Raw genomic sequence first — 14,673 nt, 5'->3', positions numbered from 1 at the left:
GCTTTGACTCATGGAAAGACTGGAATGAGAACCAAGGTGAAGGAGGACTCAGCATCTTGACTGTAGACTTGTCCCAGCAGCCTCAATCCACAGTCTCACTTTTGAAGCCCTGCCTCCTATGCATCTCCTATCAGTACCAACTTCCCTTCTCCCACTGGATAGTATTCCCATTTCCCATGACCTTCTGTTGATATTGTATTAATCTCTCCTCTTTACTTGATCAGAGCTTCCAGAAAATTGGAAAGTGGTGTAAAAAGAAGGAGAAACACACCATGTGTGGCATAACAATAGCCTAAACTGACATAACATTTTATAGCTTACAATACTGTTTCTCAAAATGGGGTTCCTAGGAGACTTGCCTTAGATTTCCAGAGAAAAGCTAAAATGCAGATTCCTGGTTCCCATCCTATACCTGATGAATTAGAATCTCAGTGAGGGGGGAAGGATGGGTGGAGTTCAGGAACCTAAAATTTAAAACTCTCTCCAGGATCAACTCGATGATTGGTGATGACTTAGAGGGGTGAGATAAGGAGGGTGGGAAGGAGTTGTGGGAGGGAGGGAATATAGGGATATACGTATAAATACAGCTGACTCACTTTGTTGTACAGCAGAAGCTGGCACAACAGTATAAAGCCATTATACTCCAATAAAGAGCTAAAAAACAAACAAAAACCAAAACAACACAAACTCTCTCCAGGTGATTTTCTTTATATATACCAAAATCATAACCATTGTCTTATAAAACATTTTCATACATGTTACTTTCTTCATATTTTTCAAGAACCCTCTGTACTAGGTAATTATTATTATATACCCATTTTACAGATGAGGTGATTGGAACATGCAAAGGTTACTTGCCTGAAGGGACACAGCTAATTAGTCACAGAGCTCTGAGTAGCACCCAAGTCTTTTGCCTTGGCCACATAGTCTGTGACCACTCCCCACAACACACTGCCTCTGTTGAATGGATATAACGGAGGATATAACATTGGAGGATAATATAGGGTTCCAATTCTTTCATGCTTTTGGTTTTGTATTTAAAAATTTATCACCAAACCCAAAGTCACATAGATTTCCTCCTATATTTTCTTCCAGAAGTTTTACAGTTTTCCATGTTACGTTTAGGTCTATGATCCATTTTGATCATAATCTTTGTGAAGGGTGTAAGTTCTAAGTCTAAGTTCATTTTTTGGTACAGGGACCTCCAATTCTCCCAGCACCATTTGTGGAAGACTATCCCTTCTTCATGGAATTGCCTTTGCTCCTTTGTCAAAGAGCTTTTATCTTTGTTGTAAAAGTACTTTACTTCTAGTCTCCTTTTTAAAAGGCAGCCAGATCAGTCCTGCATTTCGTGATTGTTTGCTTAGGATTTGGACCCCATCTTGGAAAGACCATGAGGTAATTTGCAGATGACAATATGAACTGAAAGAAACCCCCTAAGATTAAATTGGAAAAGAACCCATCCATACTGAGGTTTGTGGCCCTGGATTAGAGATAGAAAAACCAGGTTTAGACTCGACTCCACCATTCACCTTTCAGGCTTCTGTCTCCTTCACTGGAAAACAGGAGGAATATTATAAGACATATGCTTACAAATCATACGATTAGTAAGGTTATTACTAATAAGGTTATTAATCATATGATTCCACTTCTAGGGCCCCAGATCACAGTAGGGGTAATGAAACTGCCATCTGGAAAAGGGTTTCCCATTCAGGCAGCAAGCTTGTTCTTTCAGAACTGACTCATGAGGACTCACTGCATTTCTTGCGGCTGATCTATGATACCCACGTCACTTCACCAGTCCCAGTGAACAGAGGCCTAAGACACATGCAGAGACCCAAACGTGTCATCTTCCTGAGCGCCCCCTATCTACTGCTCACACCCCAGACCCATCACATCCTATGCCCCTGTGGTCATCCCTCCTCGCCCCATGTTTTCATTTCTGGCACTGAGGTGTCTTTGTTTACTTATCCCAACTGGGGTCAGGAATGTTTCTTTCTTTCTTGGAGATATAGGATCTGTTCGGCCTCTCTTCTCTCCTTCTCAATCTCTCCTTCTAACTCTCTCTGCCCAAGGCTGACCACACTCCCTCACTCTCAAGAACACGCAGCTAATCTATCTTCCACGTTTGAGGCAGCCAAAGGCTTTAAAAGATAATGAAAATCTCTCAACTGCACTGTAGAGTTGCAAAGAATTTGCTAGATTTGCTGGCACAGAGAGTTACAGGAATGTTCTTCTAGTACTTTGTGGTCTGGAATCCCTGGAGGGTCAGGAAGCTACGGGAAACACAGACATGTGAAAATAATTATACTATAGCATGGGGTGTGCTGGCTCTTTGGGGGTAAGGGGGAGAGGCATTATATAATTCTTGCAGAAGAGGTGACAGTTGGGTCTTACAGGATGTGAGGAGGTCAATAACAGCCTAGACTGGGAGTGCAGGTGATGGGATCCAGGCAGGGGTAACACCACATGCAAAGGAAGGGAAGCATGAAAAAGCGTGCCATTTTGGATGTGGAGATGTCAGCCCTACCCATGGATGGGCAAGTTGACTTAGCTGGTTGGCTGGCTGGGAATGCCCCCTCCTCCCACCTCCACGTTCCGTGTGTGCCCTTCCTGAGGCTGCTCTTTTCGTAACACTCAGGAAATCAACCATACTTTGTCAAGACTAGAGAGAGAAGCATGTTTTGCCATCTAGCATGTGCAGGATGAGACCTTCGGTACAGCTGAAGCATAGACTGTGCTTAAAAGCAGCCAGAAGTAAAGAAGAGAAAGGACTGGTGGGAAATGAGAATCAAAGGATCCTTCCATCTCACGGGGGCAGAAAGAGGACCTTGCTTAGCTCTGGGTTCTTTTTCTGTCTTAAGTTGCAGCTCCAACGAGGAAGCCAAGCACCCTTTGTGACTGTGGGGATCTGAAGGAAGCACGTGGATTCTACACTCATCCAGCAATACCAGTGACTTTTAGGAATCTAATTGGCTGTCAACCTGATCTTGGACTTCTCAGCCTCCAGAACTGGGAGAAACCAATGTTTGTTGTTTAAGCCACCCAGTCTAATGGTACTTTGTTAACGGCAGCCCAAATTCACTACGACAATAAGGAATCCAGAAAGAGCGACCGGTTTGCAGAAACCATAAATGCTGTTTCAAATCTACTGTACTTCAGAGGCAGAGAGGACAAGAAGGCAGTTAGATATATTGGCCCGAAGCTCAGTTGTGAGTCAGTGTAGATGAAGGGGCAAATGAGTCACGGAGAAGGCTGGGAAGATGGATACACTGTTAAGGGGATATTCTTAATTCAGTGCAACAAAAACTGTACCCAGCCCTGGTTAAGCACTGTAGGACATGCAGGGAAGAATGATGCATAGTCTCCGACCTTATGGAGCCACTTTGTTGTAATTACCGCCATGGACTCAGGTTCAATATGTACGAAAAGTATTTCTAAGAATTATTGCTGAAGTTAGGTGTACAATTTATGTCTACAAGTTTAGGTCTGTTTCCCTGGCTTTCTCTGAGGTTTGACATATAAGTACCCCCCCACCCCTTTTTTTCTTCTTTAGATTACTTATGAGATTAAACTAAATTCTAGGACATGATAAACATGAGAATTGATTTACTTGCTCTTTATTTTCCATTTTACTTTATGCTTAAACATAACACGACTAACTCATAGCCGTCCAAAAATGAAGGGTGCGTATTTATGGGAATCTCCAATCTTAGGAATTAAAGTGGAGAGAGAATGGAGGAATGTTAATACAGTTTACTTATTATTTAGAGTGAAACTCCCTTTTCAAAGATACTTTCCTGTACGTCGGTTAACTATTTTTAGGTAAACACACACACAGACACACACTGCTAAAGCTTATGAAATGTGTAGTAAATATTTAAGAAAATGCCTAAAATATCTAAGACAATATTTAAAATATTTAAGTAAATATTTAAGAAATATTCTGAAATATATGAATTTGCATGAAGGACAACTGCAGGACTGCAGTACGTTCCTTTGGAAATTAAAGTTTGGAGTAAAAGATAAAATTTTAGAATTTGAATTTAATAGGCATGCTAAAATTGCTGATATGCATTTTATATCATCACAAATTGAGAAATGGTAATTTAAAGCAAATAATGATATCTTGTTTCACCAAAAATTTGCATAATTTGCCAATACTTTTGTAATATCTTAGAAAATCTCTTTCTAAAGTATGAGATTTCTTATTGAAAAAAGAATAAGATTCAGACACATTGGATTCATATAGAAAACTTGCCTTCAGTCTCTTTATTTAAACATTTTAACTTTAATTCCTCTTTAATCACATTTTAGCCAGTGGAATACAGGTAACACATTTTGTTCTTCCCCCAGAAACTGATGTGTTTACTCTTTTATGGACTCAAAGGGGCTTTTCAAATTAACTTCAATTTTTATGGCCCCTTTTTCATATCCCATGTGTGATTTTACTGTGGAGGCTTATGAATGACGGAACCAACTTCAGCATCTGACTACCGAATTGCTTTGCTTGGGTGAGTATAGAAAACCTTTGGCAATGTGGTTCAGACCCAAGTTTAGCACTTAAGCAAAACTGTTTAGAACAGGCCAGGATATAAATCAATATGAAGGAGGCACCTGAATGCAAAAACGCGCTTTTAAAAATACATTAAAAATTTGAAAGCATTTTCAATCAAGTTTCTATGACTGTCTGTCTCTCTTGAACAAATTAGTTCCCTTTCGTAAGAGTTTTCTTTATCCTTTCAAGCATCTATTGTATCAGTGCTCAAGGTAGAACTCTAAGTAAAATTACAATTTTAAAACCTTTTGGGCAATGGTGCTAATTAATATAATTAATATTTTAGCAAAATGTCATGGGTTGTAACGGAAAGAAATCATCTGGGTCTGAAGAGTACCTACTGAGGGCAGCCCTATTAAGATTAATTCTGAGGTGGGTAAATTAATTTCCTGGACTTGCAAAGCAGCAAAGGGAAGCTTTTCCCTCTTCAGAAACCTGGAGGGGTTGGTCTTTGGCCCTGTTGAGGCCCAAGAGCTATCTGGGCTGATTAACATATATATAATTAAAGTGCATCAGCTAGAAAGGCAGAGCCAGTTTTATTAGCTTCTGAACTACAGTGAAATAATTTCTTTTTGTCTACATTATTTACTGTGTGTGTGTGTGGTGGAGGGGGTCTAGTCGCCCTGAATATCATTCTGCTGCCTTCTTGGGATTCTTGCTTCCTCTCCTAGCAGACACCAAAGAGTAGACAAGATTTCTCTAGCATTCAAACTAGATTTTCTTTCCATTCATATCACCATTTTCAAGCCACATTTTTCATCACCTGGTAAGAAACACTGTAAATAATTGAGGTAATCCATCAAGAGACCCATTCTTGATAATGAAAAATTGCATAACTCAGTAGAAGTCAATTAAAAACCACAAACTTCAGAACCCTTTGCTCAGTGAAGATTTATTATTATAGAAGGCATTTAATACAATAGATTATGGGGTCAAAATTTTTAAAAGTTCTAAAAATTCAGTTAAAGCTTGACAATAAACTTAAGTAAGATTTACACAATATCAAAGTATATTAGTTCTTTGAAATGAGTTTTTTTTTTTCCTTCTTTTAACATGAAACGTCTGAGATGTTCAGGATTTTAAAACCACACAAGAAACAACATCCCACCGTGAGACTTTTTTTTTCCTTTGTAGGTTTTAAATGATTCTTTCTCTTTGGTTGTGCCTATACAATGAAGAGTAGACAAATTAAATGAGAGAAGTCAGGATGTTTTTCTCTGTTAAACCAAATATCTGGATAATCAGAACTACCTAGATAAATGACTCAAATTGTTTTTGTTATCTGGTTACATGGTTAGGACACAGCCAACATTTAATGGAATGTATTATCTTATACAACTGCATCCAATTTTTAAAAAATAAAAAGTGACTTTGTTTCTTTATAGGCATCCAGTGCTGTATGAGTGGCCAAGGGGAAAATGCCAAGTCTCTCAGATGCAACATCCGTAATACTTTTCTTCCTTCTTAGTGGTTTTACATGCCCCAAATATGAAATTAACTAAGAAGCAACACCTATCTTCAAAAATCAAAAATATTTACTTTCAGGTACATAATCTCCCAGCATAAGTTTAAACTATGCTTAAACATTTAGGTAGGATATGGTAGTCAGGCCTGACAGATGCCTAACTCCAACCAACAGAGCACATGTGACTTGCTTCCTACCGAAATTAAACTGCCAAATAAAAAGAAGGGATTGTCCCCTTTCTTAATAACAAAGAATGCAATCGTTAGAATTCTTCAGATTTGGAATTCCAGCAGTGTTCTTGTGTTTTCCTCTTGATGTGTGACAAGAATGAATAATATCAAAAATAAAAATAAACCTCATCTAAACAAGCAGTCCTTTGACTTTATAAGGCTCAACATCAAATACATCAAATTCTAAAAATACCTAAGACCAGTGAAATGTCAAAGCTGAGGGAATAACATGCTGGAGATAGGGGACAGATTTTCTTAAATCTTTTGATTTTTTTGAACCTATTAGCATTAACTTTGTTCATTTCTGTTGAGATATTGCCACTTCAACTGACTACTAGGGGCCATGATATTTCATATTCATATAAATATTTGACTTTGACCTCATAAAAAGTCCCTTGGGTCTATAATACTTTTATTCTTGTATAATCTGAAACAAATCCTTTCCTTTTAAAAATCAAACAGACCACGTTACACACACAGTTGACTAACTATTTACAAAGCACCCAATTAAATCCTACTTAATTCTCTCCCTCTAAAAATTCCATCTCACTGGTGTGTAGAGTACTGATCACATTAAATGAATAATGTTCACAAACCCTGATAGTCCTATCTAACCTAGAAAACACTACCTTCCTTAAAGAGAAAAGAAAGTCTTAAAAATTAAGTATAAGGTTTTGAAGAAATGAGACCAGATATCACAGTACAAGACAGATAAATCTACTTTAATATTCACATGTAAAAGTTACACATCACAAGAGATTGGACAGTAGTTTAGCGGTTAACTAACATAGCTATAGTGAAAATCATTTTTATAAAAAAATAATCTAGATGCGGTCATCAGAATTTTTGGTCTACTTAAGTTAATGTTTGAAGATCGACTTTTATCCCTGCTTGAAGGATTTGCCATTACGCCTTTTAAATTTTTTTCTCCCACTGTTGCCTATTAGTATTCTTTGGAGGAAGGAAAGCAGAAAGTGTTCATTTCCAAGAGTTTGTCCTTTGGTAGCAAGCAGAGAACATTTTTCATTTCTATGAGTTAAATAATCTGTACATACATGAAACTTCGTGACATTAAGCTTTAGTGTAAAATGAATGATAAGCATTTTTTCACTTTGATAAAACAGTAGATTTCATAAACTCGTAAGGATCCAAGCATTTCCCCATCCCGTTAGCAACATCATTCAGAATCCATTTTGACCTCAGTTAAAAAATGACAAACGAACACTTACTCTTTATATATTACACTATCAAACCCTGTACTTAAAAACTGATAAAGCATATTTTCAACATGTATGCTTCAAATACAAAGATTTCAATCCAGGTTAAAGAAAACACATTTGAATGGACTCAGAACAAGTTTATTTTGTGATTAAACATCTCATGCAGTCATGCAGGACCACTAGCTATAACTGTTACTTCCGAGTCTACAGGACACTGGGCAAAACAAAAACAAACTGAAAGCCAGGACAAACAGAAAAGACATTCAAGATATCAAGAGCTCTTCAACTGAGCTGAAAAATCATTTTCCAAAAGAAATATTCCCATAGATTAAAAACAAAACACACACATAATATTTACAAAAAATATTTAATTAAAAATATCTTATAATTACAGCAGTCTATTAAAGCATATACTTTCTCACACTTATAGAACATCTCTATATATACATGGTATGAAATGTCACTCAGTTATCTATACAATATGTAACATTCTTGCAGGGAAGAGAAAGTTCCCTGCCCCTTTATAATCATCTATTTTAAACAATAGATGCCAAAAAAAAAATATCTACAATGCTCTGGTATATTAGTAAAGCTTCGAACAAATATTGAGCTCCTTGGTCACCAAGTAGGTTTCTAAAAGTCGGATTTGCTCTTGATCTTCTATTTACCAGTCCTGTCACACTTAAGCTTAAAAGTTTAACTGCACCTCCAAAAAACACAGAAATGTACAATTCACAGCGGTTATAAATGAGACAAAAGAGAATACGTATGTAGAATGTTTATGAACGTGCAAAGAAAAAAAAAGATGAAAGTTTTATTTTTCTTCCCCCTCTCTCTCTTGGAATGACGAACGAAACGTTTCTAGCTTTTGCTGATCTTTTTTTTTTTCCTTTCCTCCGGTGGCTTTTCCTCTAACTTCTGCTCTTCCCCCTCCCTCTCTGGTGCTCCTGGCTCGGGCTCAGGCGGCCGCACACCTGTGGAAGAGGAATGAATAGAGGGGGTGTGTGAACCTTCCCGCTGCAGACTAACTGGCGCCACCGACCAAACTCAAGACATGCTTGATCAACAACCCAAAACAAACCACCGGGTCAGACTACACCCGCAGTCCGCCGCCCGGCCAGGCGCCGAGCGGGCAGCTGCGGGCCCCCTGCAAGCCCACAGAGGGGATCCGCTCCCGGGGCCTGCCTGCGTCCTCTTCCGTGGGTGTCAGACGGCGCTCGGGGACATCGGGTACCACGCCCACGAAGGTGCCCTCCCTCGGTGGGGAGAAGGGCAGGGAAAGCCTGCCGGCCCCTGGGGGCGGCACGGGGGGTGGCGGGGACGTGAGCGGATCTGTCTCCATTTGGAGTGAACCCCCAGTTACTGAAGCTGAGTACGGCTTCACTTACTAACTGGGTGGCGGCGAGGGGGCGGGGGTCCGCCTCCTTGGGAATCTGCCCTCAGAAATGCTGGAGGCAAAGAACACCGCTGGGCCTGGCACCAGAAGGCCCCGGGGACGGGCGTCTCCGGTGACCGGCCACGCGAGAGTGGAAACGCGCGCTCACCTGGGCAGCGCGGCTCAGCGGCACAGAATGCTGTCGCCCTGCTTGTTCACCGCGCCGGCCTGCAACAGCAACCAACACCAAGGGAAAGGTTATCAGGCGCCAACACCGCACTCGCCACCATCCTCCTCGGTTCGTCCTCGGAACCCGGGCTGGCCCGCCGACGCCCCCACCCCAGCCTGCAGCCCCGGGGACGCCCTCTCCCCCGGGCACCGGCTGGACTTGACAGCTCAGGATGCGCGCGGCTCTAGTCCCGCCCCGCGCGTTCACCCGGCCGCCGCTCGCGGCCCCCAGCCCGCCGCAGGCGGCCCCCGGCGCCCGGAGGAGCGGGAGGGCGCAGCTGTCAGTCTCGGCCGCCCCTGCCCCGAGGAAAGGGAGCGCCCGCGTCCCGCCACCCCGCCGCCGCCCTCCTGGGGCCCCGCGGCGTCCGCCCCGGGCCGGCGGCCGGCCTCTCACCGGGTCGGTGTTGAGCGCCGTGAGCGGGGTCCGCGGCGGCGCGGCCGGACAGGTCCCGGCCGGGTGGTGCGGCGGCGCCGGCGCCGGCGGCTGCCTCAGCAGAGCCGGGTGCGTCTCCAGCGCCAGCTGCAGGTCCAGGATGTAGTCGATAACGTGCTGCAGGATCTCCACTTTGCTGACTTTCTTGTTGGGCGGGATGGTGGGCACCAGCCTCCGCAGGCGGCTGTAGCAGTCGTTCATATCGCACTGCAGGCAGAGCGCCGGCTCGTCGGCCGCCGCCTCGGCCGCCTTGCAGCGCGCGGCCGCCGCCGCGGCCGCCGCGGCCGCCGAGCCGCCCAGGCTGTGGCCGTGCTCGGCCAGGCAGCGCAGCGCCAGCTCCCCGCCGCCGCAGCCCGACGGCGCCTTACGGCCCGAGGGGCGCACCGGGCTCACCGCCTTCATCGCGCGCGCCCTGCGCGAGCGGACCCGGTGGGGCGAGCGAGGGAGGCAGGCAAGCTCCGGGCCCCCGCCCGAGGCCGGCTCCGCTCCCCTGGCCTCCTCGCCCCGCGCGCTCGGTCCGCGCTCGGGGCACCGCGAAGCTCCCGGCGATCCCGCGCCCAACAATTGACGGGAGGGGCGCTCCGGCTTTGGCGAGGGGAACCTCTGCTCAAAGGGCGACACTCGGCCGGGACCAAATGGCAAGAAAAATCAAAAGCACCGGATGGAAAGCAGCCCACCGGCTTCCCTAGTCAGTCCCTTCGGACCTCCGACTACAGCCCGGCCGCCGCCGCCGCCGCCGCCGCGCTCCCCCTAGCCCGAGGTATCCCCGCTCCCCACACCGACCCACAACCGCGCCTCCTCTACGCTCTCGCCCGGCCCGCCGCGCAGCTGCATTTATAAGCCGCGCACCCCGGGGGCGGGGCCAGCGCGCTGGCCGGGTCGCGGCGCGAGCAGAGCGGAGCGGGGCTGGGCTCGCGGGCGGGTGAGCGGAGGGAGGCGGCGAGGGCGGGGGCTCCGGGCGATGCTGGGGGGCGGGAGCCGGGCAACCCGAGCGGAGGGGTGGGCGGGGGGTCGGGAGTGGCCAGCCAATCAGGCGGGCGGTGCCACCTCAGGGAATGACGCTCGGGCCAATGGGAAGGGCACTCCATGCCGTCAACGCCGTGGGTGGGGGCTCTGAGAAAAGAGAGCTGGGTGGGAGTCGGGCGGGGCTGGTGTGTGCCCTAGGGAGGGGAAAAGAGAGGGAGAAGTTCCTGCGAAGATCTGCGGGAATGTGCGGCTGGAATTCACTCTCCCCCGGCTTAGGCGGCTGAGGGAGCGCTGGGCCCCGCTCGAGGCTCTCCTGCCGCTCCTAGCAGCGCGGCGCCCGGGGACCCTGCGCCACCCGTCACTCCATCTCTGGGATTCCAGCGCCTTAAGAAGGACGCTGTTCAAGAAGGCACGTTCGTTCTCCTTGTTTTCCCCCTCCGTTTCTTTATTCGCCTTTTCACAATTGCCGAAACCGTAATGATGGAATGGAATGCGTAGCCTTTCCGTTCCTGTTTTTAAAATGTTAAAGCTTAGGGGGGAAAGAAAAGCGGAAAAGAAGGCCGAATGCAGATTTTTGGTGAAGGGACGTATAAGTAAAACCCACACGTCGTAGGGTTTTTCTTTTACCCATCTAGATGCAAAAGTGGGCTCAAGAAATGCAATTGCCTTGAGCATTAAATTAGAGCACGTAAATATTAAAAATGCATGGGCACGGAGTATTTAAAATTCCACCATGACATATATTAATCCGTTTTATGTAAAATTCATACCTGTAACTTAATGTAGGCCATTAATGCACTGCTTCACGTGTTAGTCAACGTACCCCGCTTTAAATAAGATACTGAGAATGTCCAGAGTCTCCTCCTTTTGCAAAGAAGCATTAAAATTCACACTTCCAGTCCCCGGAGTCCAGTCTGGGCCCCACCCTGCAGAAAAGTCTGCTAATTAAAGACGTTTCTGTGTTAGATTTCTAATGGGAAAGCTGTCCTTCAACGGCTCAAAACGAAATTGCACAATGGACTTTGATAGGGGCTTGTGTGTACTCTGCTAGAAAAACTTGAGCCCTTCAGATAAGAAATGAGCATAAAAACTCTTTCTCCATGGGGACATGAATTTTGTGTGCCTTCACCCTGCAAGCCTCCCACCTTTAGACAAGCTAGGAGATGAATTAACTCAAGAATTTTCTTGATTTGTGTACATGAAATGGATTGGTGCCTTCATTTTTATAGATAACTGAAAGAAAGAGATATGGACCTCATTTCTTCCTGTCTGCCCTCTGTAAGGAAACCTTCCCTTCCTTCCCAGAACTGAAATACCTGAATCGGGCAGGAATTTTGTTTAGCCACGTGGGTACCTTATGACTATTGCATTGCTGTTTCCCCAGAGCACATTCCTTTTTCCTGATGAAGTGAGGAGTGACTGTTTAATGCTGGTTTCACAGGTAGATGCAACAACCTTCCTCTCCCCTAATCCTTATAGGTTAAGGGCTCTGGTAATTGTTTGGAAGCAAGTGACATTCTCATTTACTTATGTGTATACCTAGATGGTCTGTATACACACTTATCAAGAAAAGCAGAATTAGAAAACCCAGAAGAAGGCTCTCTTCTAAATACAGGCATAGTTTTATATATGCTTAAATTGATATAAATACACACAGAGTGAATATTATCGTTTTAGATAGAAAGCTGGGAAAGGGAGCCCTGCTGGATGTAAGCTAGTCCCTTGGAGCCAATCACATCAGCATAGATGATAATAGTAAAAGGATATATGTACAGATGTTTTGTTCCACTGATTTTTTTTTCTCTTTCCTAGAGTTTAAAAACTGCTCCAAAATTTAAGATTTTTCTAAGATTTCTAAGGTTTTTAAGATCGTAAGATTTTTCTCTGGCAAAATTTAAGTATGCTCATATGTCCAGGGCACACTCACACTTCTGATCTTTATGTGCCCTAGGTTGATTAAAATTAAAATTTAAGTTTGAAATAGGTGACACAACGGGACAGTCATATCCATCTTTTTGGACTTAGTGAAATCTCAGAGAGCCATGCCCTGGGTGTGGCAAGGGCCAAATACCAAAGTTTGTTGGGGTTGCTCTGTGTGTGACTGGCTTAAAGTCAGAAAGACTGAGTGACTGTGGGACTCTGGTGGGTAAGTTAAAGGAATGTACTTTGGCCACATGATCAAGAACACCCAGGAAAAATGTGATCTCCAAATCCTGCCAGCGGAGGAGGCAGAAACAGTTATTGTATTCCTCTTTGTGAAGGTGGAAAGGCAGGAAGGCATTAAAAAAATCACAGTTCTGTGTAAAACATTATACAGTGGAAAGAAGGTATACATCCTGTGCTTTTTGGTCCAGGAAAACCAGAGAGTACTAGGAGCTACATAGCGTATGTTTTTGATTTCTAGACACAGTCACTTACATGACGTCAAAGCTGAAGTCCCGAAAGACTCCAGGCACTGATAGTTCAAAACAGAGTTTACTCAGCAATTGCCAGCTTTTGGAAAAACCTTACAAGCTACATTATTTCTGCCATGTGGAAAAGGAAATTCACTTTCCCACGACTCTTCCTTTTACTTCAAACTGCTTCCCTTGCGCTTGTAAAAGTAAGGCGGACTAGCCAGATGCCCTTTGCCAGGAAAGTGCTAGTGACTCCCATAATATACCTCAATGGGAACCGGGGGTGAAATATTCATAGGAGAGTTGCTAGGGATTCCTGGTGACCAGAGTCATGTGTACACCCCTCCTCCAGACAAAGGTGTCTGCAACCCTTTCTGGGGATGCTTTCTAGATGCTAATCAGACCCTCGCGGAACTGCAACACCCAGGCTCTTAGAATTCACAATTGCCCTGTGTTTACATGAAGCAAGGGTATCCAAGCATATTGTGCTATTCAGCCCAAATGCCTTTTTAGGACTTGATACTTCTTTCTCCGTGGCCTCCAGTGAAACAGTGGGTGGGCTCAGGCACTCAGATAAACATGAGCGTTCCCATGCCTTGGTCCCTCTCTGGATGTAAGTAGTCACTGAACAAGGCACATGCATTCTTTCCGGGCATAAGAAACCACTATGTACTCTGCTGCAGGAATGTCCCTTGCTCCAAAAGAGTAAATTGGGCAATGAGGCCATTCAAACTCAAAGCTGCTTTATCTGGCACTAAGCATTACAAACTTACTGTGCTACCCTTGGACTCTCAATACCGGTCCCAGAACTAACTGATAACCTCTTGGTTTGCCCGGTCTTGGAAAAGGCTTATAGCAAGAGGACTTTATATACTGAACACAGCAGTTGTGGCCATCAAAAATGCCCACTTCGAGAGTTTTAAAAGGTAGTCTGTTGAAATAAGATGTAGGTGATTTTTTTAAAAGCCCTCCTCAGACAGATTAAGGACAGAAATTGAAAGGACAGAGGTATCATTTATTTTTACCTTAAGAGATGTCAAGAACATGAGTTCAAAATCAGACAGCCTGGGCTCCAGTTTTGGCCCCTTGATTTACTAATTTTGTATCATTAAGCTGGATTCTTAAATTCTTGTGCCTTTTATATATGAAATGAAGATAAAACTATATCTACTTCATAAGGTATATATAATATATATATGAACTTATATGAAGCTTTTAGAACAGTGTCTGGCACGTAATGTGTGTGAACAATGTTAAAATGTATTGTTATTTTTGGTGAATAGTTCTTCCCAGTTTGTGACTTGCTTTTTCATTTACTTAACAATCTTTTGAGAATCGAAGTTTTTAATTTTGATGATGTTCAGTTAATCAATTTGTTCTTTTAGGGATCATGCTTTTGGTATTGTATCTATCTAAGAACCCAAGGTAACAAAGGTTTTCCCTTGTGTTCTTCTAGAAGTTTTATAATTTTTGTGTAGGGTTGGTTTCACAGGCCTGCAACTTATTCAGTCACACAGGGTCCTGCACGTAGAAGGGCCCCATTCTTGATTTAATTCTCTGCTGTTACCATCTTGAAATTCTCAGTAATTTCTGAACAAGGGGACCTGCATTTTCATTTTGCACTAGGCCCACATGATATGCAGCCACTGCTGGTTTTCAGTTTATGTTTAGGTCTGTGATCTATTTTGAGGTTATTTTTGTATGTGATTCAAGATATGGATTGAAGTTAATATTTTTGCATATGCATATCCAATTGTCCCATTGGATTGCCTTTGCACCTTTGTCAAAAGTTGGTCGTATAT

The 14,673-nt window shown here is 44.0% G+C and overlaps 1 protein-coding gene across 1 annotated transcript; it reads right to left on the bottom strand.

Annotated features, from left to right (window-relative positions):
• Nucleotides 1-6,959: 6,959 nt before the first annotated feature.
• ID4 (inhibitor of DNA binding 4) lies at nt 6,960-10,330 on the bottom strand. Its single transcript, XM_057700524.1, has 3 exons — nt 9,471-10,330; nt 9,018-9,076; nt 6,960-8,447 (listed from the first exon to the last, which is right to left on the bottom strand). The coding sequence occupies exons 1-2, from the start codon at nt 9,909-9,911 to the stop codon at nt 9,032-9,034; spliced, it is 486 nt and encodes a 161-aa protein (XP_057556507.1). The 5' UTR covers nt 9,912-10,330; the 3' UTR covers nt 6,960-8,447; nt 9,018-9,031.
• Between the last annotated feature and the right edge of the window lie 4,343 nt (nt 10,331-14,673).

This window comes from Hippopotamus amphibius, chromosome 11 (assembly GCF_030028045.1).
Source record: "Hippopotamus amphibius kiboko isolate mHipAmp2 chromosome 11, mHipAmp2.hap2, whole genome shotgun sequence".
Taxonomy (NCBI): domain Eukaryota; kingdom Metazoa; phylum Chordata; class Mammalia; order Artiodactyla; family Hippopotamidae; genus Hippopotamus; species Hippopotamus amphibius.
This window is presented reverse-complemented; position numbering and strand designations above follow the sequence as displayed.

Excerpts from the sequence above, each read along its gene's own strand:
- ID4 (XM_057700524.1), bottom strand. The coding sequence starts at position 9,911 with ATGAAGGCGGTGAGCCCGGTGCGCCCCTCGGGCCGTAAGGCGCCGTCG. Across the intron at positions 9,077-9,470 it reads CGGCGCTCAACACCGACCCG|GCCGGCGCGGTGAACAAGCA; the intron begins GTGAGAGGCCGG and ends TTGCTGTTGCAG.